This window comes from Tympanuchus pallidicinctus, unplaced genomic scaffold (assembly GCF_026119805.1).
Source record: "Tympanuchus pallidicinctus isolate F22 unplaced genomic scaffold, pur_lepc_1.0 scaffold3, whole genome shotgun sequence".
In the NCBI taxonomy this organism is placed as follows: Eukaryota; Metazoa; Chordata; class Aves; order Galliformes; family Phasianidae; genus Tympanuchus; species Tympanuchus pallidicinctus.
Genome location: NW_026294747.1, coordinates 5,418,982 through 5,445,711, shown reverse-complemented (window position 1 = coordinate 5,445,711; position 26,730 = coordinate 5,418,982). Strand labels below are relative to the sequence as shown.

The window sequence follows — 26,730 nt, the reverse complement described above, 5'->3', positions numbered from 1 at the left end:
CTCAGGTGAGAGCTGGGTGCCCCCATTTAGCGCTGGGTGCCCCTAACTAGCCCGAGGGACCCCTAACTAGCCCTAGGGGCCCACTCACTTAAAGTTAGATGCCCCCCCCAGTGGCCTTCAGTGCCTCCTAAATTATTCCTGGGTGCCCCCCGTTGGTCCTGACTGCCCCCCTGGGTGCTGCCCAACCAGTCCTAGGAGCCCAACAGTGACAGCTACCCCTAACGGCAGCCCGTAGCTCCGAGCGCCCCCACCACCCCTCAATAACTCAAGCTGCCCCCACTCAGCCCTGTGCGCTCGTGGGGAGGGGGGAGGGGGGGCGTGGTTACGCTTGGCCACGCCTCCGTCAGCGCAAATCGCCACCCTATGCGCGGCGGAAGTCTCGCGAGAAGCGGCGTGATGTGCGGGGGCTGTGTGGGCACGGAATACCCCGAGCGGGTGGGTAGGCCGTGGTTGCGGCCGGGCCGGGTGGGGGGCGGGAGCACGGAAGCCCGGTGCCGAGCCGTGCGGTGTCCCCTCGTAGGGCACCACGTGCCTGGAGGGCGGCTCCTTCCTCCTTAACTTCGTGGGGTGCGCGCGGTGCGGCCGCCGGGACTTCGTACTGCTGGGCAACCGCGCCGCCGGCCTGCACGGCGACGATGAGATCATCACCTACGACCGTGAGCGGGGGGTGGTCTGGCCTGGTGTGGGGGGGCTCTGAGGCTGTCTGGAAGGGGGGTGTGGGACTCCTGGCGGTTTCTTGGGGGTTTGGTGGTTTTTTTTGGCGGTGGAGGGGTGTGTTGGGGGTCTGGTGCTTTAGGGTGGGTTTGCCTTTTGTGGGGGGAGGTGTTGCGGGGTCTCCGGGAGGGGGGGACCTGGGGCTCAAGGCTTGTGTCTGAAGGGGGTAATTGGTGGTGTTTGGTGCTGTAAAGAGAGGAGTGTTGGAGGGATGTATGGGGGATATTAGGGAGAGGGAGGAGAGTGGAGGGAGTGTTTAGGTATTGGGCTCGAGGGGGCATTGGGAGTCCGGTGCCATAAAGGGGAAACTGGGAGGAGTTGAGCCTTGAGGGGGATATTGAGGGTTTGGGGCCTTACAGGGGTGATTACCTGCTGGGGGAGTGGGGGGGAGGGTTGGTGCTTTGAGACCTAACTTGGGGCTCAGGGGGCTCAGCATCCCAGGGTGGGACTTTTGCCCCGTGTAGGGGCTGAAGTGGGTTCAGAGGTGAAGCCAAGGGTCCCCGGTGAGCACTGTGCCAGGGCTGGGCACGTCGTCATATCCCCATCCCTGATTGCCCTTACCTGGCTTCCTCTGCAGACCTGTGCAAGAACTGCCACCACCTGATTGCACGCCACGAGTACACCTTCAGCGTGGTGGATGACTACCAGGTACATCCTCCAGGGGTCAGGGGGTTCTGCTGTGCTGCATGGTCTCTCCCCAGCCCTGGGGGGTGCCCTCATCTTTGCTAGTGCCCACCTGCCCTCACAGCCGCTGGAGGTGAGCAGCAGCTCTGGCACTGGACCCGGTATCACAGGTGTACAGCTCAGGAGCTCTGTGGCACACATGAAAGCAGCCACCCCACACTCCCCATCCCTCTTCCCTGGCTCATTGCCCATTCAGCAGCAAAGTGCTGGAAAATGGGCTCTGGGCAACCAGTGAGGCAGGGTCCTGGGGGGATGAAACACAATCCGTTGTGATCTGATTGCAATCAGGGATCAGGTGTCAGCCACAGCTTAGGTTTCCTTGGCAGTGGAGGGAGGGGATAGTGTGGCCTGAGCCCCCTTCCTGCGCTGTGTTCTGCTCCAGGAGTACACCATGCTGTGCCTGCTATGCGGCCGCGCCGAGGACTCGGTCAGCATCCTGCCTGACGACCCACGTCAGATGACCCCACTCTTCTGAAGGCAGTTTGTAACCCTGGGTGTGGGGGGCTTCAGCCCTGAGCTGAGGCCGCTTTGTGTTGATGAAAAGAAGGGGGGGGGGGGAATGGGGATGGGCAGCCTGTTGGCACCCTGAAACGGTTCTGTGCAGCGCAGCTGCCTGAGGAGTGCGAGCAATAAAGGTGAATTTAGTACAGCTCAGAGCTGCATGCAGAAGCACTCTGTATTTGTTCCCCCCCTTGGTGGGAACAGGCTAGGGGTGATGTCATTCTCCTGTGCCCCACCTCCCAGTGCTTGCTCTGCTCCCAACCCCCTCCCCACCCACCCAACGCCCTTCTAAGGCTGTTGCCTCACTCTGCCTGCTGTGCCCCTCTGGGGGCACTCATTCCTGTTGTGGGCAGGGCGGGGTGGCACACCCTCACTGTGAGGCTGCAGAAATTGCTTTCACCTCTCCCCCTCTCTTCCTATAATGGAGCTGCCGCCATGCTTTGGCACCGTTCCATTGTGCACAACTACTTCCTGCATCCCATGTGCTCAGTGTCTCAAAAACCAGGAAGGGGGGCGCAAACAAGGGGGTTTGGATGCTACCTCCAGCTCATTTATTGCCGCCAGCCCCATCCCAGCGGCCCCAGCCCTCCACCCCATCAGACCCCCTCCCCATGGGGGTTTCGGAGGGGGCCATCACCTGGCAGAGGACGGGGGCTATCTGGAGCGGGGGGTACGGCCCTACTTGGCCAGCTTGAGGAGGCGCTGGATATCGGGCTCTATCTGGGCAGTGGGCAGGCGAGGGCTGTAGCGACGGAAAGGTTCCCCCTCGGGCCCCACCAGGAACTTCTCAAAGTTCCAGGAGATGTCAGAGCGCCGCACAGGGCTCCACACCAGGAAGCGGGGCTCAGCCATCAGGTGGTCTGCCTCATCCACGGGGGCGGGCAGGTGGGCCTTCAGGTAGGCAAAGACGGGGTGGGTGTCCTTCCCATTCACCTGGCACTTCTGGAACAGGGTGAAGTTGGGCTCGAAGCCGCCCCCCGGCCGCACGTGCTTGAGGCAGTTGAGGATCTCCTCGTTGGTGCCGTTCTCCTGGCAAGGGTACGAGGGGCTGAGCCGCATCATCCGCCACCCCGCGTCCCCTCATTCCCGTGGATTTACCTGGTAGCCGAACTGGTTGCAGGGGAAGCCCAGCACCACCAGCCGCCGCGGGTAGCGTGCCTGCAGCTGGTTGAGCTGGGTGTAGTCCCGCACCGTGGTGCCTCAGAGCGACGCCACGTTCTCGATGAGGACCACCCGCCCGCGGAAGACGTTGAAGTCCACCTTCTCCCCCTGCAAGGAGGTGGCGCTGAGGTCGTAGAAGGACTTGGCGATGGGAATGCTCATGGCTGCAGGTGACGATGTGCTCTGCCGCCTGCCTGCCCGCCTTAAAGGCTGACCTGTGCCCACGTGACGGCATCTGTGCTGTGACTGGGTGGAAAGCAGAGCCGGCCCACCTGCTGGCACCTGCCCAGGGACGGGGTGGGGGAAGGCCAGGGCAGCGCCACCGGCCTCAATTATTGATGTGGCTGCCACAGCACGGAGCTCAAAGCAGCCTGGGGCTGGGCGCAGGGTGCTTGCTGTGTGTGCCCCCACATTGTCCTTAGCGCACGCCCGTCCCAGTGCCCACCATCCTGAAGCCCGTGTGTCCATCACCATCCCCGTGCCAGCCGTAATCCTGCTGCCTGCGTGTCATCCTTCTGGTACCCATCCATCCTGATGTTCAGTGCTGTCCCATTGCCCGCTACTTATCCTAATGCCACCACTGTTCTAATGTCGGCTTGTCCCAGTGCCCACCATAATTCCAATGCTCACTCATCCCAGGAAGTGACAGTGGCCTAAAACACACCTGCCCTGGTGCCCAATGTTGCACTGTCCATAACCACCTTAATAACCACAAGTGCCAGTGGCCATCATTCTGTTGCCAACTCATCCCAGTGACCGCCACTGCCCTAAGGTTCCCCCATCCCACTGCCAACCATCGTCCCGATGCTCACGTGTCTCAGCACTCATCACCATCCTAGTGTCTATCAGTTTCAATAAGGAACAGCATCCTAATGCCCAAATATCCAGCTGTCTGCCACCATCCTGCTGCACAACCCTTCCCAGTGCCCATGACCGTCCTAATGCACCTGCCCCGTTACCCACCACCCTTCTAATGTCTTTCCATCCCAGTGCCCACCATAATCCCAGTGTCTGCATGTACTGGTGCCCATCACCATCCTAATGCCCACCCATCCCAGTAAGCAACCCAATGCCCAACCATCCCAATGCCCACCACCAACCCGCTGCCCACCCAAACGTGTGCTCGCTGCTACCCTCATACCACCATGTTCCAGTGCCCAGCTCTTCCCTGCTGCCCACCACCATCCCATTGTCCCTCTGTCCCGGCGCCTATGATCATCCTGACGCCTGCACTTCCCACTGCCATCCATCCATTTCCCACCCATCCCAGTGCCCACTGCTTGGTGCCCATGACCCTGTTACCGCTGCATCTCCACATCTCCACAACCTTGTCCCCACCCTAGGAAAGTGGACACTGGTGAGTTCCCTCCATTATTCATCGCTGCTCGGGTTGCCGCAGTGCCGGGGACGCCACGGTGGCACCGCCAGGTGACACCGTTCCCGGTGAAGGGGCTCCAGTATCTCCTTTATTGTGGAAACGGTGTGCAAAACAGGGTTGCAGGGTATGCCAACAGTGCCTGGGACCCCCCCCAAACACCAAGGGGCTGCGGTGGAGTGGGGGTAAGTCCCCGTTCCTTGTGTCCCCCCACCATGCCCCCTCTGTAGCAGGGCAGGGGGAGGCCAGGCTTCAACACCAGCAGTTTTTGGGGTTGTCGTGCCCCCCCGGGGTCTGCTGCTCATCCTCCTCCAGCTGGGCCAGCTCAGGGGGGGCCGTGGCAGTGCGCAACCCCTCCAGCTCCTTGCGGTGCGCCTGCAGCACCAGCTCCGTCAGTCGGGTGAAGGACTGCAGGGAAATGGGGTCAGCCTTTGGGATGGGGTGGGAGGCACCCGCCTTCAGCCCCACACACCTCCTTTATGTTCAGGTTGCTGCAGGCACTGGTCTCATAGAAGTCCATTCCATACTCCCGGGCAAGCTGCGAGGCAAAGGGCTCGGCGGTGCCGATAGGATTTTGGGTGAGGGGTCACCCCCCCATTTCTCAACATCATGGGGCAGACAGACGGTCCCATTGGGTGCACAGTCTATGGCCATGCATTGGGGTGTGGGGCAATTTTAGGGGAGGCTGGAGGTGGGGGAGCATTTGGAGGGAGAACTTGGGTGATGCTGGGGGGAGCACAAGGGGATGCTCAGGGTGCAGGAGGCTCCGGGGGGGGGTCCTGGTGCACTGGGGGGCCCTGGCCACGCAGGGGGTGCCACCCCACCAGCTCACCTGCAGCCCTTGCTCTTTGGCCACTTGCCTCTTGTGCTCTTCGTCTGCTTTGTTCCCAATGAGGATCTTCTGGACACCATCGGGTGCATACTGAGAAAAGGGATGGGGGAGGAGGGAGCACATCAGCACCTCTCACCTCACCTATAAATGAAAGGGACCTCCCTCTGAGCCCCCACCTCATCCACGTCGCTGGCCCACTTGACGATGTGCTGGTAGGAGCGCTCACTGCTGATGTCATACACTAGGAAAATGCCCTGCAGGAAAGGCACCAGGGAGGGGAGAGGAGGCAGCACTTTGACCTCCCCGTGCCTCAGTTTCTCCCCCTTGTGCCCCTATTACCTGTGCCCGCCGGTAGTACTGCTTGGTGATGGTTTGGTACCGCTCCTGCCCTGCCGTGTCCCTGGGGGCATGGAGGGGGTTGGAGAAGTCATTCCTTACCCCATGCCTTAGATGAACCCCGAGGGGGTGCACTGTGGGGTGCGACTTCCCCAAGCACTCACCAGATCTGGATGCGCACCTTGATGCCATCCACCTCGATCGTCTTCATCTTGAAGTCCACCCCTGGATGGGAGGACGGCAGCTTTATCATCATTATTTTTTTTCCTGGGGGGTGGTTCCGTGCTTCCTCCCTACGTTCAGCTGGGACTGGGGATGCCCCCCCCACAGACCCCTTCAGCCCTCCTGGCCCATAGCTGTGCTGTGCCACTCTGAACCCCCGCGGAGCTCCTTCCGCTGCCCTCCGATGCTCCCAGCACTGCAGCTCCCCGCTGCTCCCTGTCCCCAGTGTGGTGGCTCCCGGTGCCCCTGGTTTCCCTGCTGTTTCCTGGTGCTGCGATGCTCCCAGCGCTCCCAGTTTCCCATTTTCCCATAGCTTCAATCTTCCCATTTTTCCAATTCTTCCAGCTCCCACTTCTCCAGTTTCCAGGTTCCTCACTGCTCCCAGCCCCCAATTTCTCCTCTTCCGGATTCTCCCACCTCCCGGTGCTCCCAGTTTCCCATTTTCCCACTACCCGTCGCTCCCGGTTTCCCGGAGCCGGGATGCTCCCGGTACCCTCGGTTTCCAGGTTCCCCGGTGTTCCCAGCTCCCATTGCCCCCGCTTTTGCTCTGCTCCCAGCCCCCCCTACCCCCGCTTTCTCACTGCTTCCAGCTCCCGCTACCCGCCCGGTTTCCCGTCTCCCAGCTCCCACCCCCTGGCGCCGCGCATCCCCGGTGCGAGTACCGATGGTGGAGATGTGCGCCGGGTGGAACTCGCTGTCGGTGAAGCGGCACAGGAGGCACGTCTTACCCACGCCCGAGTCGCCGAGCAGCAGCAGGCGGAACAGCACGTCGTACTGCTTGGCCATGGCGGCCTCGCGCCGCCGCCGGGCCGGGGGAGGGGATCCTGCGGGATGGCACCGGGGCGGGGCGCGGGGATGCGCCGGGCACCGGGAGGGAGAGGCGGGAGGGATGGGGGGGGGGAGGCAGTGAGGGATGCACCATGGGGATTCGAGGTGGAGGCACACACGGTTTTGGAGCGGGGGATGTAGGGGCTCGATGAAGAGTCGTGAGTTTGGAGCAGGGGATGTGGGTGACAGAGGAGGACGCAGCAAGGGTCAGAAAGGGATGCGGTGGGGGACAGCAACAGGGACAGTATGAGATGTCCTGGGGCACCGAGAGGTAGCAATAGGGTGTATGGAATGGACCATTTGGGAACACCTGGAGTTGCAGCCAAGGCACTGGGAGGAACCACAGCGCATTAAGGGGGTACTGGGGACACACACACGGGTTTGGACCCAAGGGACATGGGTGACACCGCAGCAGATATCTGGGAATGCACTGGGGGTCACCAGGAGGAGGTAGCATGGGGAGGTGCAGGGGACACACGCACTGGTTTGGAGCAGGATATGTGGGTGACAGGTGGGGACATGGCAGGGAACACCCACAGATGCACTGGAGGACACCAATGGGGCTACCAGGAGATGTCCCGTGTCACTGGGAAGCAGTATGGGAAGGAGCTGGGGGATATGGGACAAGGTGGGGGACGTGCGTTTGGAGCAGGGGATGTGGGCAACAGCTGGGGACACAGCAGGGGACAGTGTAGAGGCGCAACTGGGTGACATTGGAGGTGACATTGGGGGACATCCTGGGTCAGTGGGAAGATGCGGAAGGGGGTATGGGGTGGGGACACGCATGGGTTTGGAGCGAGGGACGTGGGTGACAGAACGGGACGGCCCACAGGGCACTGGTGGGGACAATGGGAGACGTCCGCAGGTCTCTGTGAGGCCGCACCGGATGGGGTGATGGGGTGGAGACGCCCAGAGCCAGCCCGGGGAACACCCCCAGGGTTGGGGGTTTGCCTGCGCGGCCCGAGCGTCGCAGCGCCACGAGGTGACACCGCGGCCACACTGCGACACGGCGTCACCTGACCACACAACGCCAGCGCGCCGCCACGCAGCGCCGCCTGCCCCGGGGTGGTCGGGGCTTTAGAGCGGAGTGGGCGTGGCCAACGACGGAGGGCGTGGCTACCCCGAAAGGGGCGTGGTCTTTTGTCCCCGCCCGGCCGCCGTCGGCCCGGCCGGCAGCAGCATGGCGGGGACATCCCCGCACGGCCCCGGCTCGCACGGCCCCGGCGGGCGGCGGCGGCTGCGGGAGGACGGCGTGAGGACACACACTTCCGCCGAGCAGGTGCGGGGAGAGAGGCTGTGGGGCCGGGGGTGGGGGGATTGGGGTCTGAGAGGCCGTACGGCCGGGGCTGAGGTACTGCTGTGTGAGGGGCCCGGGGCTCTGAGGGGTTGGGGTGTGGAAGTGGTTAGGGGGCCGGGATCGGAGGGGGCCTTGGGCCTGGGGGTTGAGGGGGCTGTGGTGCTGCGATCTGAGGGACTGGGGGCTTTGGGGCTGGGATCTGTTGGACTGGGGGCTGAGGGAACAGGGATCTGTGGGACTGGGGGCTGAGGGGTTGGGGTCTAAGGGGCCATGAGATATGAAAGGGTGTAAAACTGAGAGCTTGCAGAGCATGGGATTGTGATGGAGCCGTGGAGCTGGGTCTGAGGGGCAAGTGCTGAGACTGGGGTCTGAGAGGGCCAAAGTCTGAAGGACTGAGGTCTGAAAGGCGGTGGTCGGGGAATGCCGCGGGTCTGGGATCTGAGTGCCAGGGTCAGAGAGTGCCATGGGGCCAGGTGTGAGGCAGTGAGGGGGTGAATTTCCCTGCTCCAGCTCCAGACCGTGGTGCATTGCTTAACTTTAGGACCAGGAAGCCCCAGCTGTACTTCTTGCATCAGCTCCCTTGGCCCCTGGCGTGCTGGGGTGGGACAGGGAGGGGTCTGAAAACTTTAACCTTAGACTTAAAGTGAGTGGAGGTTGCATGGTGTGGCAGCTCCAGGCACTGACAGTGTGCTCTACTTCTTGTGCCATAGAGCAAAGTGGAGGACATTGTGCAGGAAGTGTTTGATGCCTACAAGACGAACCACCATGCTGTACAGTAAGTGCCCAGTGAGTGCTCCCACAGCATGCTCTGGGCTGGGGCTCTGCTGAGCCCTGCCTGCTGCCTTGCAGGTTTGTCCTGCAGCGGGAGAAGCACTTCCACTACCTGAAGAGAGGCCTCCGGCAGCTGGGTGAAGCATATGAGGTACTGAGCACAGCCCCAGGGTTCCCTGGTGAACCCTTCAATTGTCATCGAGTTATTCCTGCCCTGGAGGCTGCTCCTGTGCCATGGGGTGCCCCGGGGTGGTGGATTCGTGATTTGCCCTTCCCAGAGTGCCTGTAGCCCCTCATGTCCCCCCTGTCCCTATAGTGTCTGGATGCCAGCCGCCCCTGGCTCTGCTACTGGATCCTGCACAGCCTGGAGCTGCTGGAGGAGCCCATTCCCCAGTCGATCGCCTCTGAGTAAGTCGTTCCTCAGCCTTGGGGGGCATCGAGGGGTCTGCACCCCATGAGCCACGTCAGAGCTGCTCAGCGTGGGTGCGCCTGCTCCCAGAGGTGCCCACTGCCCTGTCCTCTGGGGCCACCTCCCGCCGTCGCCGTGTCCCTGGCGCCAGCACAACGGTGCTTTGTGTCCTGTGGAGCCCTCAATGCTGCCTATTCTTGCCGGCCAGCATCTCGTGACAGAGGGAGGTGGGGGAGATACAGGAGTCAGCATCCACGTCCTGGGGTGGGGGGCTCCCCGAGGTGGTTGGGACACATCACCAAGGTGGGAATCCCCCTGGAAACACTTGGGGACACTGAGATGGGGCTGGAACCTTTTTCTGCTATGGGATGCGCTAAGGGAAGGCTCAGTGCCATCCTGGGACCCTCACCCTCTTGCCCACCCCGCCCCAGTGTCCTTCCCTGGTTCCTGTCCCCAGCTCTCCCCCTTGTCCCTGCAGTGTCTGCCAGTTCCTGAGCTGCTGCCAGAGTCCCCAGGGTGGCTTTGGGGGGGGGCCAGGCCAGCACCCCCACCTTGCCCCCACTTATGCCGCTGTCAACGCGCTCTGCATCATTGGCACAGAAGAAGCATATAGCATCGTTGATAGGTATGTTGATAGGAGGGTGGTGTGGGGCTGTGGTTGGGGTGTGGGTGGGGGGGTTTCTAGCTCCACACTGCCCCACACACCCGCATTCTTCCACAGGCAGAAGCTGCTGGAGTACCTACACACGCTGAAGCAGCCCGATGGCTCCTTCCTTATGCATGTAGGCGGTGAGGTGGATGTCAGGTGGGTGAGCTGTCCCCTCTTTGACCCTGTTTGCAGCCCTCACCAGGGCTGGGGACAGAGGGGACATTGTCCCATTCTCCCCCAGGAGCGCCTACTGTGCTGCTGCGGTGGCATCGCTGACCAATATCCTCACACCCGCGCTGTTCACTGGGACAGCCGAATGGATAGCAAGGTGAGTGCTGGCCCAGAGCGGGCACAGGGTGGGTGGCCCCTCTGTCACTGTCCTTAGTGTTGTCCTCACGCAGATGCCAGAACTGGGAAGGCGGTATCGGTGGGGTGCCAGGCATGGAGGCTCATGGTGGGTACACCTTCTGTGGGCTGGCAGCGCTGGTCATCCTGAAGAAGGAGCACCTGCTGAACCTGCGCAGCTTGCTGGTGGGTGTCACAGGGTGCCGTGGTGCTGGGGGGGTCCCGGTCCTGGTGATGAAACCCACTCCTGGTGATGAAACCTGCTGTCCCATGCAGCACTGGGTGACTGGGCGGCAGATGCACTTCGAGGGTGGCTTCCAGGGCCGCTGCAACAAGCTTGTGGATGGCTGCTACTCCTTCTGGCAGGCAGGGCTGCTGCCCCTGCTGCACCGTGCTCTTCACACACAGGGTGAGTGGCCCAAACGGGGAAAACCGGGGCTTCATCTGCCTCCAGGAAGCATGTTTGTAGAAGGGGGATGAATGAGCTTGAGCAAGGAAGCAAAGCGTAGCACAGCCCTGGAGGGTGCGGCAGGACCTTCGGTTAGAAAGAGGCTTCCCTGAGGTGGTCTTGGGGTGTTTTAACAGACCCTCTTTCCCCCCTTCTCCTGTGCAGGTGATGAGGCGCTCAGCATGTCACGCTGGATGTTCGACCAGTCGGCGCTGCAGGAGTACATCCTGCTGTGCTGCCAGTGTCCAGCTGGAGGGCTGCTGGACAAGCCAGGAAAGTGAGTATTGAGGCAGTTGTGGGGGAGGTACTGCACCCCCAGGGCTCTCTGCTCAGTGTGCCCCCCACCCTGCCCCAGGTCACGGGACTTCTACCACACCTGCTACTGCCTGAGCGGGTTGGCCATTGCCCAGCACTTTGGCAGCGGAGATCTGCACCACGAGTTGGTCCTGGGCATCCCTGAAAACCGCCTGGTAGGTGGGGGGGGGAGGGGATACGGGACTCCCACTTCAGGGCTTCTTCAGGCTCAAAGTGCTTTGTCCTTCACTCTGGCAGCAGCCCACGCATCCCATCTACAACATTGTGCCGGAAAAAGTGATGAAGGCAGCGATGCACTTCTTGCAGCAGCCTGTGCCCAGACTGGAGGCAACAGGGTAGGGGTCTGCGCTCCACCCGTCTGGGCAGAGTGAGGCCCTCAGGGTGCTAGCCATACCAAAAAGGAGCTGGGGGGCCGTAAAGCAGAGCTGCCACCTGCCCTCAGGGTGAGTAAGGAGCATGGGAGGCTTCCCAGCCCTGCTCCCCCCTCCCCAACCCCAAGAAAACACAGCTACCATGGGGAAGGATAAAATACGTTTTGGGTTTTTTTCCTTTTTATTATTTATAAGTCTTATAGTAAAGGGAAGCCTTAACTTGCAAGACAACTCTGAGCAGTATGTACAACATACTTTAGATCCATGGAATGAATGGCGTTAAAATGGGGTCACCTACAGGGAGAGGAGAGGTGGGGAAATGCCACAAATGTGGGGAGGCGGCTTCTGGTGTTTGTGTGTTGGAGGGGTGGGACATAGGGCAGGATGCACACGCAGACCACCCAGCCCGAGCCCTGCAGCTCCATGCCATGGAGGGCAGGGGGATGCCTTGCACACACAGGAAATAAATAGCGAGACCCCCCCCCCCCGTGCTCACCCCCTGGGGGTGCCCGCAGGTGGGCAATGGGGGCTGGGGGGGATGCCCGCCTCCTGCACAGCCTCGTGCTCAGCTCAGGGCTGCAGTGGTCCCTGGGTATAAATAGAAATGCTCATATAAAACCGAAGGGGGGGAGGAGGTGCAGAAAGGGGCTCGCTAGCGGCAGGGGGGAGAGGAAATGGGGGTGCTGGTGGCATCTCCACGCAGTCGGGGTCCCCCAGACCCCCTGGATTCTGGCACGGAGGGCTGCAAGGGTGCAGCCCTGGAGCCTTGAGGAGAAAAGGGTGAGTCCTTAGGGGGCCAGGGGGCAGGTGTGGGGGGGCCTAGCTGGCCTCCATGCGCAGCTTCTTCCTGCTCTGTGGCTCATCAGGCTCCGAGTCAGAGCTGGAGTCAGAGCCGCCGTCAAAAGCGGAGATGGCACTGCCCTTGGGGTTGGTGTACAGGCTGCTGTCCGCTGCTGGGTAGTTGGCCTGCAGCTGGGCACTCGAGCGCGCCTTCTCCAGGGCTCGCACTGCAAGGCAAGGGGCGTCACAGCCCAGGGTGGGGAGGGACACGGCCTTTGTACCCCCTTCCTGGGGGGAGCTCACCTTGCTGCTCCAGCAGTGCGTTCTGCCGCTTGAGGTCATCGATGTCCTGCTGGTGCGTGTGGTTTTTCCGGCGCATGTACTGGATGTACTCTGTGGCTTTGTCCAGGATTTGGGCCCGGGATGCCTGTGGCAATAGTGGGAAAAGGCACGGGCCAGATAAAGACCTCAGCTCTGCCGTGGGGTGGAGGCCCCCAGGATGCGCGTGGCACCGCTTCAGAGACCCGCAGCCCCTCACTGACTGCGCCATTAGGTTCCGCCACCAAAACCTCAGAGCCAGGCAACGTTGGCAGGAGGAAGCACTGCTCCACTTGGTGTAGCCGAGGGAGGGGGAAGTCAAAAAGGTCCCTGTGGGGCGTGCCGCCGCGCTCCACAACCTCACCTTCTCGCCCTGCAGGGAGGGCACGGAGTCACGCAGGCTGTGGAAACTGTCCTTGATGTGGTCCCGCCGTTTGCGCTCCAGTGCGTTGTGGTGGGCTCGCTTGTCAGCCTGCGGGGGGTGGGGGGCGCGTGCACATACACACACAGAGTGGGGCAGGGAAGGGGGGGGGACCACGGTGCTTTCAGTTTCCCCGTGGCACAGCTTCCTGCTGTGGCTGAATTGGGGCTGGGCCTAGAAGTGGGGGCCGGTGGGGGGGAAGCAGTTTCACACCCCCCAGAATGCCTCACAGCCCCTGTAGCACACAGCGTTGCCTCTGCATATGCCCAAAGGGCACGGTCCCACCTGCGTCCCCTCTCCCTAAGGCAGCTCTCTGGAAAGAGGCAGCCCCACACTGCTCAAAGAGAGCCCACAGAGAAACGGCTCCAGAAGATACACCCTCCATCCCAACCACACAAATTCACATCTCTTCCCCATAAAGCAGGCACAGCCCTCCTGCTCACCCCACCTGACAGCCCCTGTTTAATGCCACAGCCCCCCCAGACGACCCCTAAACATAGCCTCCACAGGTATCATTACCGCTCAAAGTAAAGACACTTCCATAACACAGCCCCGCAGGTGTCTGTCCCAACCTCCCAAACCCAACTGTGTCCGTTTCCTTCCCCCACCCCCTCCAAGACAAAGTACCCTCTTATCAGCCTCCCAGACACACCTCAAACACAACCCCACCCCCCCAAAACAGTCCCACAGCTGTCCCCCTCCCCCAAAAGCCACAGCCCCAAAGAAGCACCCCTGTGAGAGTCCTATTACCACAGCTCCACCATTTCCCTCCAAACATAGACCCTCACCCTAACAGAGCCCCCCCCGAAGACACATCCCACACCCTGAGTCCCATAGATATCCCCCCTTGCACAGAGTCCCTCCAAAGACACATCCCACAGGTATCTCCCCCCCAGCTCGACCCCATAGGGCCTCCATCAATACATAATCCCTCCAGAACAAAACCCCACAAGTGTTCCCCACAAACAGAGCCCTCCCATCACCACAATCCCCCATCCCCTCCCAACCAGAGCCCCCTCTTCCCCATGCAGCCCTCCCAAAGACACATCCCACAGGCGTCCTTCCCCCCCCCCCCCCAAGACTGGACCCCACAGCTGACCCTCCCACCTCCATTGACACGCAGCCCCCCCAAACACAACCCCACAAGTGTTCCCCCCAAACAGAGCCCTCCCATCACCGCAGTCCCCTCCATATCCCCCCCACAACAAAACCCTGTAGACCTCTCCACAACAACCCTCCCCCAAACAATCCCAAAGACGCATCCCACAGCTGCTCCCTCGACGGGACCCCCATCACACTGACCTCCCTCAGACCTTCCCCGCGTTTCCACACAGGTGTCCCCCCTCCGCCAAAAAACCCCAGACAAGTGCCCCCCCCGCCCCAGTTACGACCCCCTCACGGCACAGCCCTTCCCCAGCCAGTGCTCTCCCCAAGAGCAGAACCCCATAGCCCCTCCCCCCCCCCCCAACGTACCGCGGACTGGAAGCGGGGCTGCTCCTCCTGCGGGCCCCGTGAGGAGGAAGCATGGAAGGGCGGAGGGGAGGAGGAAGAAGGGACAAACCGAGCGTTACCCCCTCACTGCCCACATCGGGGCACCGGGGGGAGGGGGGGAGCGGGGGGGGGTGGGCGGACTCACGTCGCTCTCCACCTCGATGTCATCGTTGTCGCTCATCGCTGCCGGCCAGGGAGCAGCGGGCCGCGCCGCCACAACAACAGCGCGCAACGCGCGTGCGCCCGCCCTGCCCGGCCGTTCGCCTGAGCGCGGGGCATTGTGGGGCGGCGAGTCCAAAGCTGGCGAGACTGCGCAGACGGGGGCACGCAGGGGACTATAGCTCCCGGCGTACACCGCGCCCCCGCGCACTGCATGCCGGGAGCTGTAGTCCCCTAGCGGTCAGGCAGCCGGAAGTCTCGCCGGCGGTCGGAAGTGCCGCTGCCTTCTCGCTCACGGAGGGGCGTCGAAAGCAGCGGGACGGAATGGCGGCACTGAAGGCGGAGATGGCAATCGGATGAACCTTTTATTGAGTCGGAGATCAGCGGGGAGCGCGCAGTGCCTCGGGGTCGGCTCCGGCGGGGCTCAAGCCCCAGAGGGTGCAGCTGTGTGGGGAGGCCTGTGAGGCTGCCAGAGGCCCGTGGGCCCGCTGCCTAATTTCTCTGCTCCCCGTCATCTCTCGCCGTCTCGTCCTCCTCCGCTGGCGGATGGCTGTTGTCACGGCTCTCCCCCTCACCCTCTGAGTTGGTTTCGTCAGAGTCATCCTCCTCCAGGTAGCGGTACCCGCTGGCCCTGTGGCGCGGACGTGGCATGCGGGGCAGGCGGAAGGCCACGCGCTGTGCCAACCGGCGCTCCATCCAGCCATAAGAACCTGCCGCCAGCCCCAGCGCCAACAGCATGAGAGACAGCTTGGCCTAGGGGATGGAAGGGATCAGCATGTGGGACAGCCTCACTGCGCCCGGCCCTCGCCCTGTCCCAGCCCTGCTCACCTTCATAGGCAGCCCTGACCACAGGTACACAACAAAGATGGCCAGTGCCTGCCACCAGTGGTAGATGGTGAAGACGAAGTCTTGGCGCTCTTTGTCTTCATACAGCATGCCCAGGAGAACTAGGTGGAGGGAGGCAGGCACACGCTGTCAGCATCCCCAGCCTATGTCATTGTCTTCTGATAATTACTAGTGAGCCTACAGAGCTGGGGACCGCTGGGGCACACAAGGACAGGACAAACTGGGGACAACAAGCCCTACCCACAGAGCTAGGGAACACTGAGGGGTATGAGGACAGGATGAGTCAGGAACAACCTGCCCTACTCAAAGGGCTGGAGGCCATTGGGGGACACAAGGACAGAGTGAAGTGGGGACAACCCACTCTATTCATGGAGGTGGGTACCATCGGGGGACATGAGTACAGAATTAGTTGGGGACAACCTGCCCTACCCACAGAACTAGGACTACCAGAGGACACAAGAACAGGATGAGCTGGGTACAACCTACTCCACCATGGAACTGGGGACCACTGGCCAAGATGGTCTGGAAACAACTTGCTCACTCCTGGGGAGGCCAGAGACTGTACTGGGACATTCCCACTACTCACTGCTAATGCCAGTCTTGTTGAGGGCACTGCCCATTCCCCAGAGTGCAGCTATGGTGTAAAGCAGAGGTGCCTGCTCCACTTGTCGGGGCATAGGTGCCCAGCAGAAGAGCGTCACCAGGATAGAAGCGTGGAGCAAGGCTCCAGCCAGCAGTGGGTACTGACGTCGCAGGCGCAGCATGAAGAGAGCAAGGCTAGAGCAGGTGGAGGCGGAGAAGCCGTAGGTGATGAGGAGATATGCCAGCTTCTCCAGCCCCAGGGTGCACACGCCATAGTTCTGCATTGAGGACAGGCTTAGCATCATGTAGCCGTGCCGTCCCCATGCCACCACCCCATCCCAACTCTGTGCTGTACCAGGGAGAAATCATTGCAGACGAAGAGCACCTCAAAGCCACTGTAGATGAAGAAAGGAAGGAGGTGACGGAGGCGATAGTCCCGCATGTGCTTGAAGGGCAGCTGGAATATGTTCCCCCAGCCTATGCTGCGCAGATCAATCTCCTCAGTGGTCCGATATGCCGAGCCGCAGAGCAACAGGACCTGTGTTGTGGTAGCAGGTGACATGCTGATGGCCACCTGCCCCATCCTGTCCCATCTTACAACCAGCCCACAGCAGGAGGTTGGAAATGGAAAATCTTTAAGGTCCCTTCCAACCCAAACCATTCTCTGATTCTACAATCCTGTGCTCACCACCAGCATGGCAAGGAAGGCAGCTGCCATCAGGACGCTCTCCACCACGATGAGGTTGACGCTGCGAGGCAGACTGTGCAGCACCGTCTTATTGAAGCCGGTCAGCGTGCCGTGGCTCAGGGTACCTGCAGGGGCGTGCACGGTGGGCTCAGCACTGGCCAGGACTGTGCCAACACCCCATGGTGCCGCCCCATATGCTCACCACAGTGCTTCACCCCGTAGAGTGTGTGGTTGAGCTGGTAGATGTAGTTGTTGAGGAAGAAGAGCGTGGGCATCTGCGCGCAGACGAAGCTCAGCTGCAGGATGCAGAGTGGTGGACATTCAGCACTGGGCTGTTCCATTTGTTCCCTCCCTGTCCCCGCTGGCCCTCACGTGGAAGCAGATGTAGAAGATGGTCTGGAAGACGACAATGTAGGCACTGCAGGCTCCACGCGGTGCTTGCCGCTGCTCCTGCACGTGCTCCTCCTTGTAGTGGGCATACTCGTAGTACTTCTGTGCCATCCTGTAGCAGAGTGTGGGTCAGCCTCTGCCCTGTCCCACTGTTCCCTTCTCCCCCTGCCACCTACCGCGTAATGTAGTTGCCCAGGGAGGCCCAGAGCGGCACGATGGCCACCCCGATGGCCACAGCAGAGGGCACCAGTGTGAAGTAGCGCTCCCAGTAGTTGCTGGAGACAAAGAGGGCATAGATGCCCACGGCCAGGAACATGGTCCACTTGGTGCCGAAGAACCGGATGAGGACAGGCGTGTAGAGCAGCGCCACCACGGGGGTGACATTGATGCCCATCAGCACCTTGCGGTCGATGTCCTCCAGCTCCATGTTGCTGTACTTCACCTCCCGGTAGGTCTCGTCATAGTGCAGGATGAGCTGCATCTGCAGCAGGCCTGGGGAGTCCCAAATGCCATCACGTCACTGCCCCACTGACATCAGAGGGTTCCCCGTTCTGGGGCCGGGGCCGTACCCAGGTAGACGCTGTAGGTGAGCATGGCGGCCAAGCTGGCAGCCAGCACGTTCTTCACCACGCCAAGGCGCTTGCGGCGGAAATACTTCTGTTCCTCCTCCTCCTCATTGTAGTCCGTGTGCGCTCCCACCATGTCGTCCAGCTGTAGGAGCCCCCTGCTCAGCCACGGGGTGCCACCACCCTGCGTCACAACCCCGTGTCACCTCCCTGCCTCACCTGTGCCTCAGGGCCCAGCATCTCACCCGCTGCTGTTTTGGCCACATCCTGGCAGCAGCCGGGGTCCTTCTCCATCGCTGCTGTGTCTGCGGGGCACTCTGGAGGTGTTGGGGGTGCAGAACATGTTCCTGTGGCCCCGAGCCCTGCACCCTTGGGCTCTGCACCCTCAAACTTTGCACTCCTGTCCAGCACCCCCTCTGCCCACACCCTCCAAACCTTGCACCCAGTACCCTTGAGACGCTGCACCCCCATACTCTGCAACTGCATGCCTGGCACCCGTAAACCATGGCACCTGTAGGTTCTGCATCCCTAAACCCTGCGCTCATGAGCCCTCACAACACATGCTCTGCACCCATCATTCGTTCACCCCCAAACCCTTCATCTATGAGCCCGGCACCCCCAAACCTTTGCACCCATGTGCTCTGCACCCCGAAACCTTTTGCCCTGCACCCCTTAGACACTGCACCCATGAGCTCCGCTTCCCTACACCCGCTGCCTGTCACTCCTCCATCCTCGCACCGTTCGGTCCCAAACCTGGCACCCGGCACCCTCGCACCCCCGAGTCTGGCAACTCCTACCCCACAGCCCCGAGCTCAGCACCCCGGCCTGGCTGCCGCCCCGCTGTGCCCGGCTCGGGGCGGAGCCGCCGCAGCTTCCTCTTTCGAACGGGGCGGGCGGGACGGGGGCTTAAAGGAGCCGCTCCTGGAACTCCCGGGACCCCATATTCCCACCAGCACCCAATTTATGCTGCTCCTATCCCATCGCCACATGGAAGAGGCACGTGGCCCTTCTTGACCTCTCTCTCCTGTTGTCACCTGTCTGCTTGTGTCCCCTTGTCACCCACGTGTCCCCTGTTCTTCCCCCCCTCCCGGCTGTGTGCCCGTATCCCCTTCCGGCACCCCATAAACGGGAGCCAGGAGGGAGTCCGGCAGCTTTGCTCCCTCCCTGTCATCGGTCACCCGCAGCCAATGGACAAATCTGGCCGAGCCGGTACTAAAGGAATGTCACACAGCGGGATGGGGACAGGGACAACCCCAGGAGGGGTGCGGGATGCCTCCCGTGCCCTCTATGACCCTTAACCCAGGCTGAGAGGTGAGCGGAGCCCCACATTGTGCCCCCAAATACTTATTTGGGGTCCGGGAGTGCCAATCTCCACTTTCCCCTTTGCCACGGGTCACGTGGAGCATCTTGGCCATGTGCATGTCCCACACCACAGTGAGGGACCCTGTGCATGCAGCATCTAAAGGACAGCACTGCAGCCAAAACCCCAAATCAACCCGAATCTCCCTGCAGGTGGTGGATATGGGCCAGGAATTTCCTGCACTGAGGCAGGGGCTACTCAGGGCTGGGCTCCATTCCCCCAAGTGCAGAAGCACTTTGGGGTAAATCCCTATACTTGGGGGTACTCCTTGGGATTTGGGGGCAGCACCACCCCGCTGTTCTGGCATAGTGCATGGGGCAGGGCTGCTGCCTTCCTGTTTACATAGCAGCGTTATTAATTAGGGCGTGCAGGGAGCCAGAGTGAGTGGAGGGGAGGTGGGTGTGGGGTGAGCTTGGGGCTTGTTCCAGTAATGATGGGGTGGATGTGGGCATAGGAATGGCATCGTGTCCCCATGGGGTCTGCTGAGTCCCCTGGATCAGGGGTGGCTCCGGGGAGCAGAGTGAGCGGTTTCTGTGGGGTATCTGTGGGTCAGGGTTCACAGTGATGGTTTGGTTGTTCCCCAGCTCCACTATCCCACTGGGAGGTCCCGGTCCCACCCCATTCCAACATCAGCTACGTGGAGGCGGGCTGCTCTCTCCTTATTGCCAACCCCATGGAGGCGGGGCATTATTCTGCCCACCCCTGGACATGTGGCCAGGCCACCTGCCCCACAGCATTTATGAGGGCCACCCTGAGCTTCAGCAGCGCCAACCCAGCTTTGTGCTCCTGCAGCCACCGCTCAGCCCCACAGGTAGGTACCTATGGGCCCCCATGTGGCACTTGGCTGCCCCTTGGTTGGACTTTGCCTTCTGTGGGTTCCCTTGAGGGAGGGTGGATGCGTTGGGTATGGAGAGGGACAGAGAAACGGATGTGTGGCTGTGGGTATCCCCTGCCCCCGGCCCCCTAGCCATGTCTGGGCAAGTCTTCATTGAAAGGGGGAGCGATACTATGCCCACTGGTGCATTGGGGCAGTACCAGTGCTGCCCTGTAGTGGGGTGTGTGGGGAACCCAACAGGCCATCCTGAGATACCTCCCTGCATTGGGATCCTCAAGACCGACCCCACATCTGTGGGGCAATCCTGTGGCTGGAGGCCATCCGGGGAGGGGGGAAGGGTATGGGAATTCCAGGCATCTTCAGCTGGATGCTTCAGGGCCTCAGGCAGCCACACTGGAGTGACTCACGCTTCAGTCTGGAAGTCCTCAAGGACCCAACTGCCTTCAAAGGGCCACTGTGGACATGGTGCTGTGCTGCGGGGTGGCTGCTCTGCATCTCCAAGGCTTCCTTGCAGTGACTGCAGACCCCACACCACTGGGGGAGTGAAGAGCACTTGCATAAGTTTACCATCCCCATACCTCTCCCCAGGGCCCGTGTAGACCATGCAGCAGCCCCTCCAGCTTCCCGTGCAGCAGCCCCCAGGCTGTGGTAAGAGCAGCCTGCTGAGCAGCAGTGCCGGCGCAGCTGGTGCCATCCCTAAAGGGCCAGTGGTCTGCAGCACTGTGAGGTGAGAGCGAGGGGCTGGGGACAGCAGGGGATGGGGCAGTGGCATGGAGGGGTGTGGGTGTGGGTGCTGCAAGGTGCTGGGATGCAAGGGACAAACATGAGGAGCCATCAGGCACCAGGCCACAGTGGGATCCTGGGGAGCCGAATTTGGAGACAAGGTGAGCACAGGGAGCTCCAGCTCTGAGGGAGGGCACAGATGGTGTGGGATGAGGCTGGGACGCAGAGCTCCTCTCCTTGGCACCTGCAGCACGGAGGACTGGGAGAGGGCTGGGGTACCCCTGACGTCCCCACTCCCACAGCGGGAACCCCTATGCGGGGCTGGTGAGCCACCTGCGGGCAGCCTGGCTCTCGGGGAAGACACGGCCCTTGGAATACCGTGTGGCACAGCTGGAGGCCCTGGGCCGCTTCCTGGAGGAGAAGAAGCAGGACATCCTGGAAGCCACTGCGCTGGACATGGGCAAGGTGAGAGGAGTCGGCATCTTGGGGTCCTGCATTCCTATATGACGCTGCTGTGGGGCATTCAGAGTGCCAAGTCCCTGAGTAGCTCCATGTCACTTCTGCAGTGTCCTGGTTGCAGAGGCTGTAGTCAAGGGTGCTCCTCACATGCCTGGTTGCAGCAGGGATTACTGGTGTTGTTCAAGGAGCTGATCTTGCACATTCCTCCCATGTACCAGCCATGCAGGGGTTGATCTTGCTGGCTTGGTGTTGTGGCACAAGCTAGGACCTTAGGGACAATGGCACCCCAAGAGCCCCAGAGTGATCTGTCAAGGAGGCAGGGTGCCTCCCCACTGGGTACAAATTCAGTCTATGGTCACTTTTTCCCTTCCTGGTGTGCTGTGCAATTTGGTCAGAGATTGTTAGAAAAGGTTTCTGAGGGGTTGGAGCTGCATCTGTGTGTGGCTGTGCCCGCAGATGGCCTCAAGCATCTCAAAATCCCATGCTTCTAATTGCCTTGTTTGTTTGAGGTGAGAAACTTCAGCTTCAGACAGGTGCTGATAAGCACTGACACTCAACATGCGTTGTTCGTCTCTCCTAATTGTACATAATTAGAACCGGTTGCCCACTAACGTGCTTGTTATGCAGTCAGGTCTTCATAGCTGGATGGACAATTCATCTGCTCTTACGTATCTGAGGTGGCTGCCTCGCCCGTTTCTCTCCCGATGATGGAAGAGTGACCTCAGATTTAATGTCTCATACACCAGACTTCTGTCCCATCAGAACCCTTAATGGCCACCATTAATCTTCACCAGCAGTTTCCTCATCCTCCGGTGGTGCAACCAGCCGCCCAGGCTGAGAGCAGCCCCGTTGCTTCACCACGCAGCTGATACGCTGAGGAGCCAGGGAGGTCTCCTGGGCTGGGCTTGGTGGTGGAGCCTCCAAGCAGAGGGGTCACAAACTCAACTTTCCCCCCTGTTTTCCTGCTGTGATGAAGGAAAGCTCCCACCAGAGATGCTTTGTGGTCTGGAGGCTATCACAGTGGAGGCTCTGCAAATAACTCAGCACCAAAGAGTTTTGCCCTGTGTGGTGACGGAGGGAAGTTCGTCCTGCTGAGCTAACTCCTCATGTCCTCATGCTTCTCCATCACAAACTGACTCTGCCGTGCTTCTGTCAATGGAGAGGACCTGCATAGGCAGGAAATGCCTCCACAGAATTGCGCCGCTCCCAGCTCACCGTGATTTTAGTCACCGTGTGGAGATGGCGTATCTGGGAGCAACCTGCTGGGTTTGTTTCCTCCCTGTGTCTCACCCAACCTGCCCGGCCTGGCCGTGTGCCGGCTCGCTACAGGAGCCCCACAGCTGCAGGGATTTTCCTGCCTGGTGCTGTACAGCTCAGCTCTGTTCTGTGGGGCAGTCACAAAGTGTTTGGTCTTCATCGCGTTCCTGCTGGAACAATGCAGAGCTTTGAGCCCAGCAGCTGTGCGGGGGCAGTGGAATAAGGCACTAGGCTCTGCCTCCAGCTCCCGAGGAATCAACTTGTGGCCTCAAGGGCAATGGTATCAGTGCACAGCGATGCTCAAAAGACATCAAATATTGTTTTTAATCTCTGACCAAATACCAACTGTTATAAAATGTTGGTGGCCGTGATACTCCCCAGTAGCTGCAAGATTAATAGCTCTTTCTTCTTAAAATAGCTTCTCCTTAATAGCTTCTTCTGCTCTGCCTTTGTGGGCAGAAGGGGAGAGATCTGCGAGTGGGAGGAGATGGTTCTGATGTTGGAGTGATGCTGACACTGATGTCTGTCCCCAGCCATCCTTTGAGGCCTATTTCACTGAGATTCTCCTCTGCAAGAATGAGCTCAATGACACCCTCAACAACTTGTCTCACTGGATGAAGGACGAGCACGTGGACAAGAACCTGGTAGGGCAGAAGCTCTGGAAGTGGGAGGTCAACAAAGGGGCAGAGCTGCTTCAGGAGCAGCACTGAGGTGCTTTTCTTGCAGGTCACACAGCTGGACTCAGCTTTTGTCCGCAAGGACCCCTATGGGGTGGTGCTCATCATCGCGCCCTGGAACTACCCCATCCACCTCTTCCTTGTACCTCTCATCGGTGCTATTGCTGCTGGTGAGGCCAGGCTGCACAAAGCCAGGCACATCTCCTGCCTGGAGGATGCAGGCGAGGGGACCTGGATGGGCTCTCTGTCCCTAGTTTGGGCTGCTCTGACGTTCTATCCGTCTCCCCCCAGGTAACTGTGTGGTCATCAAACCCTCAGAGATATCCAAGAACACTGAGAGGCTTGTGGCTGAAATGCTGACTTGCTACCTGGACAGTGTAAGAAGCTCTCCTTGTCCCTGTCATTACCCCTGCCTGTGGCCAGGGCATTCCAACCCCTGATCACACCTCTTTGCACATGCCAGCATCACGGCTGCCCTGCAAAAGGGTGCTGTGATGCCTGCTCCATGATCAGCCAGTGTTTGTGATCCACGCAGCTCAGGGTGCTGCTAATGGGGGTAGGGACAGATTGGCCCAGGCAGATGCTGACAGGGATTTTTCCTTTTACATGCAGGACTGCTTTGCCGTGGTGACTGCTGGTGTGGAGGAGACCACCAGGCTGCTGGAGAACAAGTTTGACTACATCTTCTTCACCGGTGCGTCTTGAGGGCCAGAGCTGAGCCCTGCCTCGTGCTCGGATATGGGGGCACTTGTGCTCCCTGCGGCCCTGGCTCCCTGCAGTGCCACGTCCCCAGGCCAGCCTGCAGCCCTGAGGGATCCCTGCCGTGACACATCCCTTTCTGCTCTGCAGGCAGCCCCTCAGTGGGCAGGATCATAATGACGGCTGCTGCCAAGCACCTGACACCGGTGACGCTGGAGCTGGGGGGCAAGAACCCCTGCTACGTGTCCGACACCTGCGATGTGCAGAACGTGGCCCGGAGGGTGGTCTGGGGACGCTTCTTCAATGCGGGGCAGACCTGCATTGCGCCCGACTACGTCCTGTGCAGCGTGGAGATGCAGGAGAAGCTGATGCCTGCTCTGCGTGAGGCCATCACCGAATATTTTGGTTCCAACCCACGGGAGTCCCCTGACTTTGCCCGCATTGTGGGAGATAAGCAGTTCCAGCGCGTGCGGGCGCTGCTGCGCAGCGGGCGTGTGGCCATCGGGGGACAGACGGACGAGAAGGAGCGCTACATCGGTGAGGAGGAGGTTTGGCGTGTGGGGAGCAAGGAAGTGCTTGGCAGGGGGATGTGAGATACGGAAGCAGAGCCATGACCACAGGGACCACAGACAGATACACGGGGAGATTGTGGAGGGCTCAAAACCAACTTGGGATATTCTACAATTCGGTGACTATGTTTCTGTGGTTCTATGAGCTTTGTTTGGGAAAGGAACCTGTGAAGCAGCAGGTCCCTGGCAAGCCGGGGCTGATGTGAACACCTGTGCCTGTACAGTGAGCTGTTTGCTTCCTTTCTCCTTCTTCACAGCCCCCACAGTACTGGCAGATGTGCAGCCCTCTGACCCCGCCATGCAGGAGGAGATCTTCGGGCCCATCCTGCCCATTGTCGTCGTGGCCAACATGGATGAAGCCATTGACTTCATCAATGCACGGCCCCGGCCATTGGCCATCTACGCCTTCTCCTGCGACAGCAAGGTGCGTGTGGTCCACAGGGCAGAAAAGGGAAGGAGGGAAATTGGGGCAGCGGGACATCAGCACCATGTCCCCTTCTGTGCTCCCTCCAGGTGGTGAACCAAGTGCTGGAGAGGACGAGCAGCGGGGGCTTCTGTGGCAACGACACCCTGATGCACGTGACGCTGACCTCGCTGCCCTTCGGTGGTATTGGTAGGTCCAAGCCCCCAAGCTTGAGGCAGATGTGAACCCCCAGCTTGTCCCACCAGCACCTTTGGCTTCAGCTCCCTCGGGCTGATCTCTGGGGCTTTGCAGCCCTGCTTCTGCTGAGTGCATGTGGGGCACTGCAGGTTTTCTTCTCCCCGTGATCCACTGTGTCAGCAAAAATGCCTCATCAAATATAGGGAAGTTTGTACCACTTGGGTATTTCCTTGGTATTTCTGAGCAGAATGAGTTGCCCACATTCTGTGCCAGGGTTGGGCTTTTGTCCAGCGTGAGGTTTACCTGAATGCTCCTCAAATGCTGGTGATTTTGCTCAGTCCATTGCTGCTCCTTGTCTGGGAGCAGATCCATAGCATTGTGCTTCTCAGGCAGGGGAGCTTTCCTCTTGCAGCAGCTTGGTGCTGGATTGCAGCTCTTAACATCACTCAGGAGGCAGTTTGTACATTCATTCTGCATTTTAAGGCTAAATATTAGAAGGAAAACATCTATAAATGTTTGGGAAATTTGCTTGTGTTAATAGGAAGGTCCTCCTCAGTCAAGGGGAAGAGTTTTTTGCCCTTGGAGGAGCTTATATGCACATAGCAGTTGTTTTCTCATCTGACAAAAGGTCTGCTGAGCTCTGGTTGTAGCACTGTCTACCATGAGATGCTCAGGGGTGAGCACTGAAATACAGGATGACTGTGATGTTTGTTCCCCGGAGTTCTTTCTCAATCCTGTGGTCTCTTCCCTGGAATTTCTCTATTGTGGAGATTATTCTGGGAAAAAGACTCCACTTGCTCAGCACGTCAGAGCTGCCAGCTGATTCAGCCATAATAAGACAGCACAACAGCAAAGCAGAATTAATTCCTTGCCTAATTGCAGATCAAGGAACAATTGGTGGTGGTTCCTGTGTCGTAACTTATCTTTATGGAAATGATTCAGAGAAACTGCCTCAAATTATCAGGTGGAGGGCCTGAATTCACCAGAGCCGAGATGACATTTGCCAAAGCTATTAACCATGACGTGAAACCTCCAGCTTAAGTCAGCCACAGGAATTGGGAACCAACGTGGCCAATGGCCTCTGATTTTTACGAGGAGCTTCTTCCTGGAGCTCTTTGTTCCAGGTGGATTGGTGGCTCCTGACCATGGGTAGATATGGTAGGACCCCACATCAAGGGGGAAACTGGGGAAATGCGGCCCAGCAAAGCTTTCTGAAGAGCTCGTGAGCATGTAGGCAGGCGCAGACTGGTCAGAAGTTTGCAGCTGGGGCAGCAAGCAATGGTGAGCTGCAGGGAGCAGCTAGTGCGGAGCGACTGAGCCCTGGTGGGGCTGGAAAAGGAATGGGGAAGGGCAAAAGGTGCTGCACCGCGTTGGCCGTTGTGTTGGCATGAGAAAAGCCGGGAGTGTCTTTCCCTTGTGCCTATGGTGCTTGAGCTGGGCAGGAGTCCCATAGCAAGCCTGGACCTGTGCTGTTTGTTGCAGGAAACAGTGGTCTGGGGAAATACCATGGCAAGTTCACCTTTGACACCTTCAGTCATCACCGCGGCTGCCTGCACCGTAACATGGGCCTGGAGGCTATCAACTCCCCACGCTACCCACCCTACACCCAGCAGAAGCTGGGGCTGATGACTGCCACCTTTGAGATCAAGCGCAAGGGCATGTGCACCCTGCTCTGAGCAAGGCCCTGTGCCACATACGGACTGACCAGGATCCAACCCGTGCCACGTCTTGTGTCGCACTACCACCCTGATGCATGCTGGACAGTGGGGACTGACCCCTCCTGTGTGCCTGCTCCTCTCCAGCTTCCTGTGCTCAGGGCTGTGTGCTGTGACACATCTAAAATGATGACGGTTCCTTGTTCTTACCCCACACTTCTCCTCCTGGTAGAGCAATAGTGCCCTGCTTGCTCAGGACCGGCAATTAGCCCTATCTCATTTCTGTTTAGATGACCTTCCGATACTCTCCTACTGGCTGTTTTTTTCTCTGTGTATAACTCTGCCCTCAGTAAAGACTTTGCACTGAGCTCTGCGGCCTCACTTCATCCCTCCACT

General features: G+C 60.0%; 7 protein-coding genes across 12 annotated transcripts; 3 read left to right on the top strand and 4 right to left on the bottom strand.

The window, feature by feature from the left end:
* Positions 1-304: 304 nt before the first annotated feature.
* CHURC1 (churchill domain containing 1) lies at positions 305-2,052 on the top strand. Its single transcript, XM_052696430.1, has 4 exons — positions 305-435; positions 521-656; positions 1,292-1,362; positions 1,781-2,052. Exons 1-4 carry the CDS (start codon positions 364-366, stop codon positions 1,871-1,873), a joined length of 372 nt encoding a protein of 123 aa, XP_052552390.1. The 5' UTR covers positions 305-363; the 3' UTR covers positions 1,874-2,052.
* A 375-nt stretch (positions 2,053-2,427) lies between these two features.
* GPX2 (glutathione peroxidase 2) lies at positions 2,428-3,291 on the bottom strand. The gene is made up of 2 exons (XM_052696397.1): positions 2,998-3,291; positions 2,428-2,928 (listed from the first exon to the last, which is right to left on the bottom strand). The coding sequence occupies exons 1-2, from the start codon at positions 3,220-3,222 to the stop codon at positions 2,578-2,580; spliced, it is 576 nt and encodes a 191-aa protein (XP_052552357.1). The 5' UTR covers positions 3,223-3,291; the 3' UTR covers positions 2,428-2,577.
* Positions 3,292-4,497: 1,206 nt separating this feature from the next.
* RAB15 (RAB15, member RAS oncogene family) lies at positions 4,498-6,661 on the bottom strand. Of its 5 annotated transcripts, none has more exons than XM_052696413.1 (7): positions 6,488-6,653; positions 5,768-5,828; positions 5,607-5,667; positions 5,444-5,521; positions 5,268-5,357; positions 4,908-4,988; positions 4,498-4,843 (listed from the first exon to the last, which is right to left on the bottom strand). In XM_052696413.1, exons 1-7 carry the CDS (start codon positions 6,609-6,611, stop codon positions 4,688-4,690), a joined length of 651 nt encoding a protein of 216 aa, XP_052552373.1. In that variant the 5' UTR covers positions 6,612-6,653; the 3' UTR covers positions 4,498-4,687. The 5 variants fall into 5 exon arrangements, with proteins under 5 accessions (XP_052552373.1, XP_052552374.1, XP_052552376.1 ...); XM_052696414.1 differs by having other exon boundaries at positions 4,908-4,973; positions 6,488-6,650; XM_052696418.1 differs by having other exon boundaries at positions 4,722-4,843; positions 4,908-5,079; positions 6,488-6,655.
* A 1,131-nt stretch (positions 6,662-7,792) lies between these two features.
* On the top strand, positions 7,793-11,489 carry FNTB (farnesyltransferase, CAAX box, beta). The gene is made up of 12 exons (XM_052696382.1): positions 7,793-7,932; positions 8,661-8,725; positions 8,800-8,872; positions 9,038-9,129; positions 9,609-9,755; positions 9,852-9,935; positions 10,021-10,107; positions 10,181-10,310; positions 10,401-10,533; positions 10,738-10,849; positions 10,928-11,042; positions 11,125-11,489. The coding sequence occupies exons 1-12, from the start codon at positions 7,834-7,836 to the stop codon at positions 11,224-11,226; spliced, it is 1,239 nt and encodes a 412-aa protein (XP_052552342.1). The 5' UTR covers positions 7,793-7,833; the 3' UTR covers positions 11,227-11,489.
* On the bottom strand, positions 11,417-14,665 carry MAX (MYC associated factor X). The gene is made up of 5 exons (XM_052696426.1): positions 14,414-14,665; positions 14,251-14,277; positions 12,721-12,828; positions 12,342-12,465; positions 11,417-12,265 (listed from the first exon to the last, which is right to left on the bottom strand). Exons 1-5 carry the CDS (start codon positions 14,447-14,449, stop codon positions 12,078-12,080), a joined length of 483 nt encoding a protein of 160 aa, XP_052552386.1. The 5' UTR covers positions 14,450-14,665; the 3' UTR covers positions 11,417-12,077.
* Positions 14,666-14,779: 114 nt separating this feature from the next.
* On the bottom strand, positions 14,780-18,367 carry UNC93B1 (unc-93 homolog B1, TLR signaling regulator). 2 transcript variants are annotated; one of them, XM_052696371.1, is made up of 11 exons: positions 18,297-18,367; positions 17,719-17,816; positions 17,503-17,657; positions 17,110-17,425; positions 16,916-17,045; positions 16,746-16,839; positions 16,544-16,668; positions 16,211-16,393; positions 15,860-16,133; positions 15,256-15,374; positions 14,780-15,180 (listed from the first exon to the last, which is right to left on the bottom strand). In XM_052696371.1, the coding sequence occupies exons 2-11, from the start codon at positions 17,763-17,765 to the stop codon at positions 14,920-14,922; spliced, it is 1,704 nt and encodes a 567-aa protein (XP_052552331.1). In that variant the 5' UTR covers positions 17,766-17,816; positions 18,297-18,367; the 3' UTR covers positions 14,780-14,919. The 2 variants fall into 2 exon arrangements, with proteins under 2 accessions (XP_052552331.1, XP_052552330.1); XM_052696370.1 differs by having other exon boundaries at positions 17,503-17,644; positions 18,297-18,361.
* A 1,133-nt stretch (positions 18,368-19,500) lies between these two features.
* On the top strand, positions 19,501-26,701 carry LOC128087099 (aldehyde dehydrogenase family 3 member B1-like). The gene is made up of 11 exons (XM_052696375.1): positions 19,501-19,670; positions 20,283-20,421; positions 20,720-20,882; positions 22,667-22,777; positions 22,860-22,980; positions 23,102-23,187; positions 23,423-23,504; positions 23,660-24,046; positions 24,336-24,502; positions 24,592-24,691; positions 26,162-26,701. The coding sequence occupies exons 2-11, from the start codon at positions 20,297-20,299 to the stop codon at positions 26,353-26,355; spliced, it is 1,536 nt and encodes a 511-aa protein (XP_052552335.1). The 5' UTR covers positions 19,501-19,670; positions 20,283-20,296; the 3' UTR covers positions 26,356-26,701.
* The last annotated feature ends 29 nt before the right edge of the window (positions 26,702-26,730 follow it).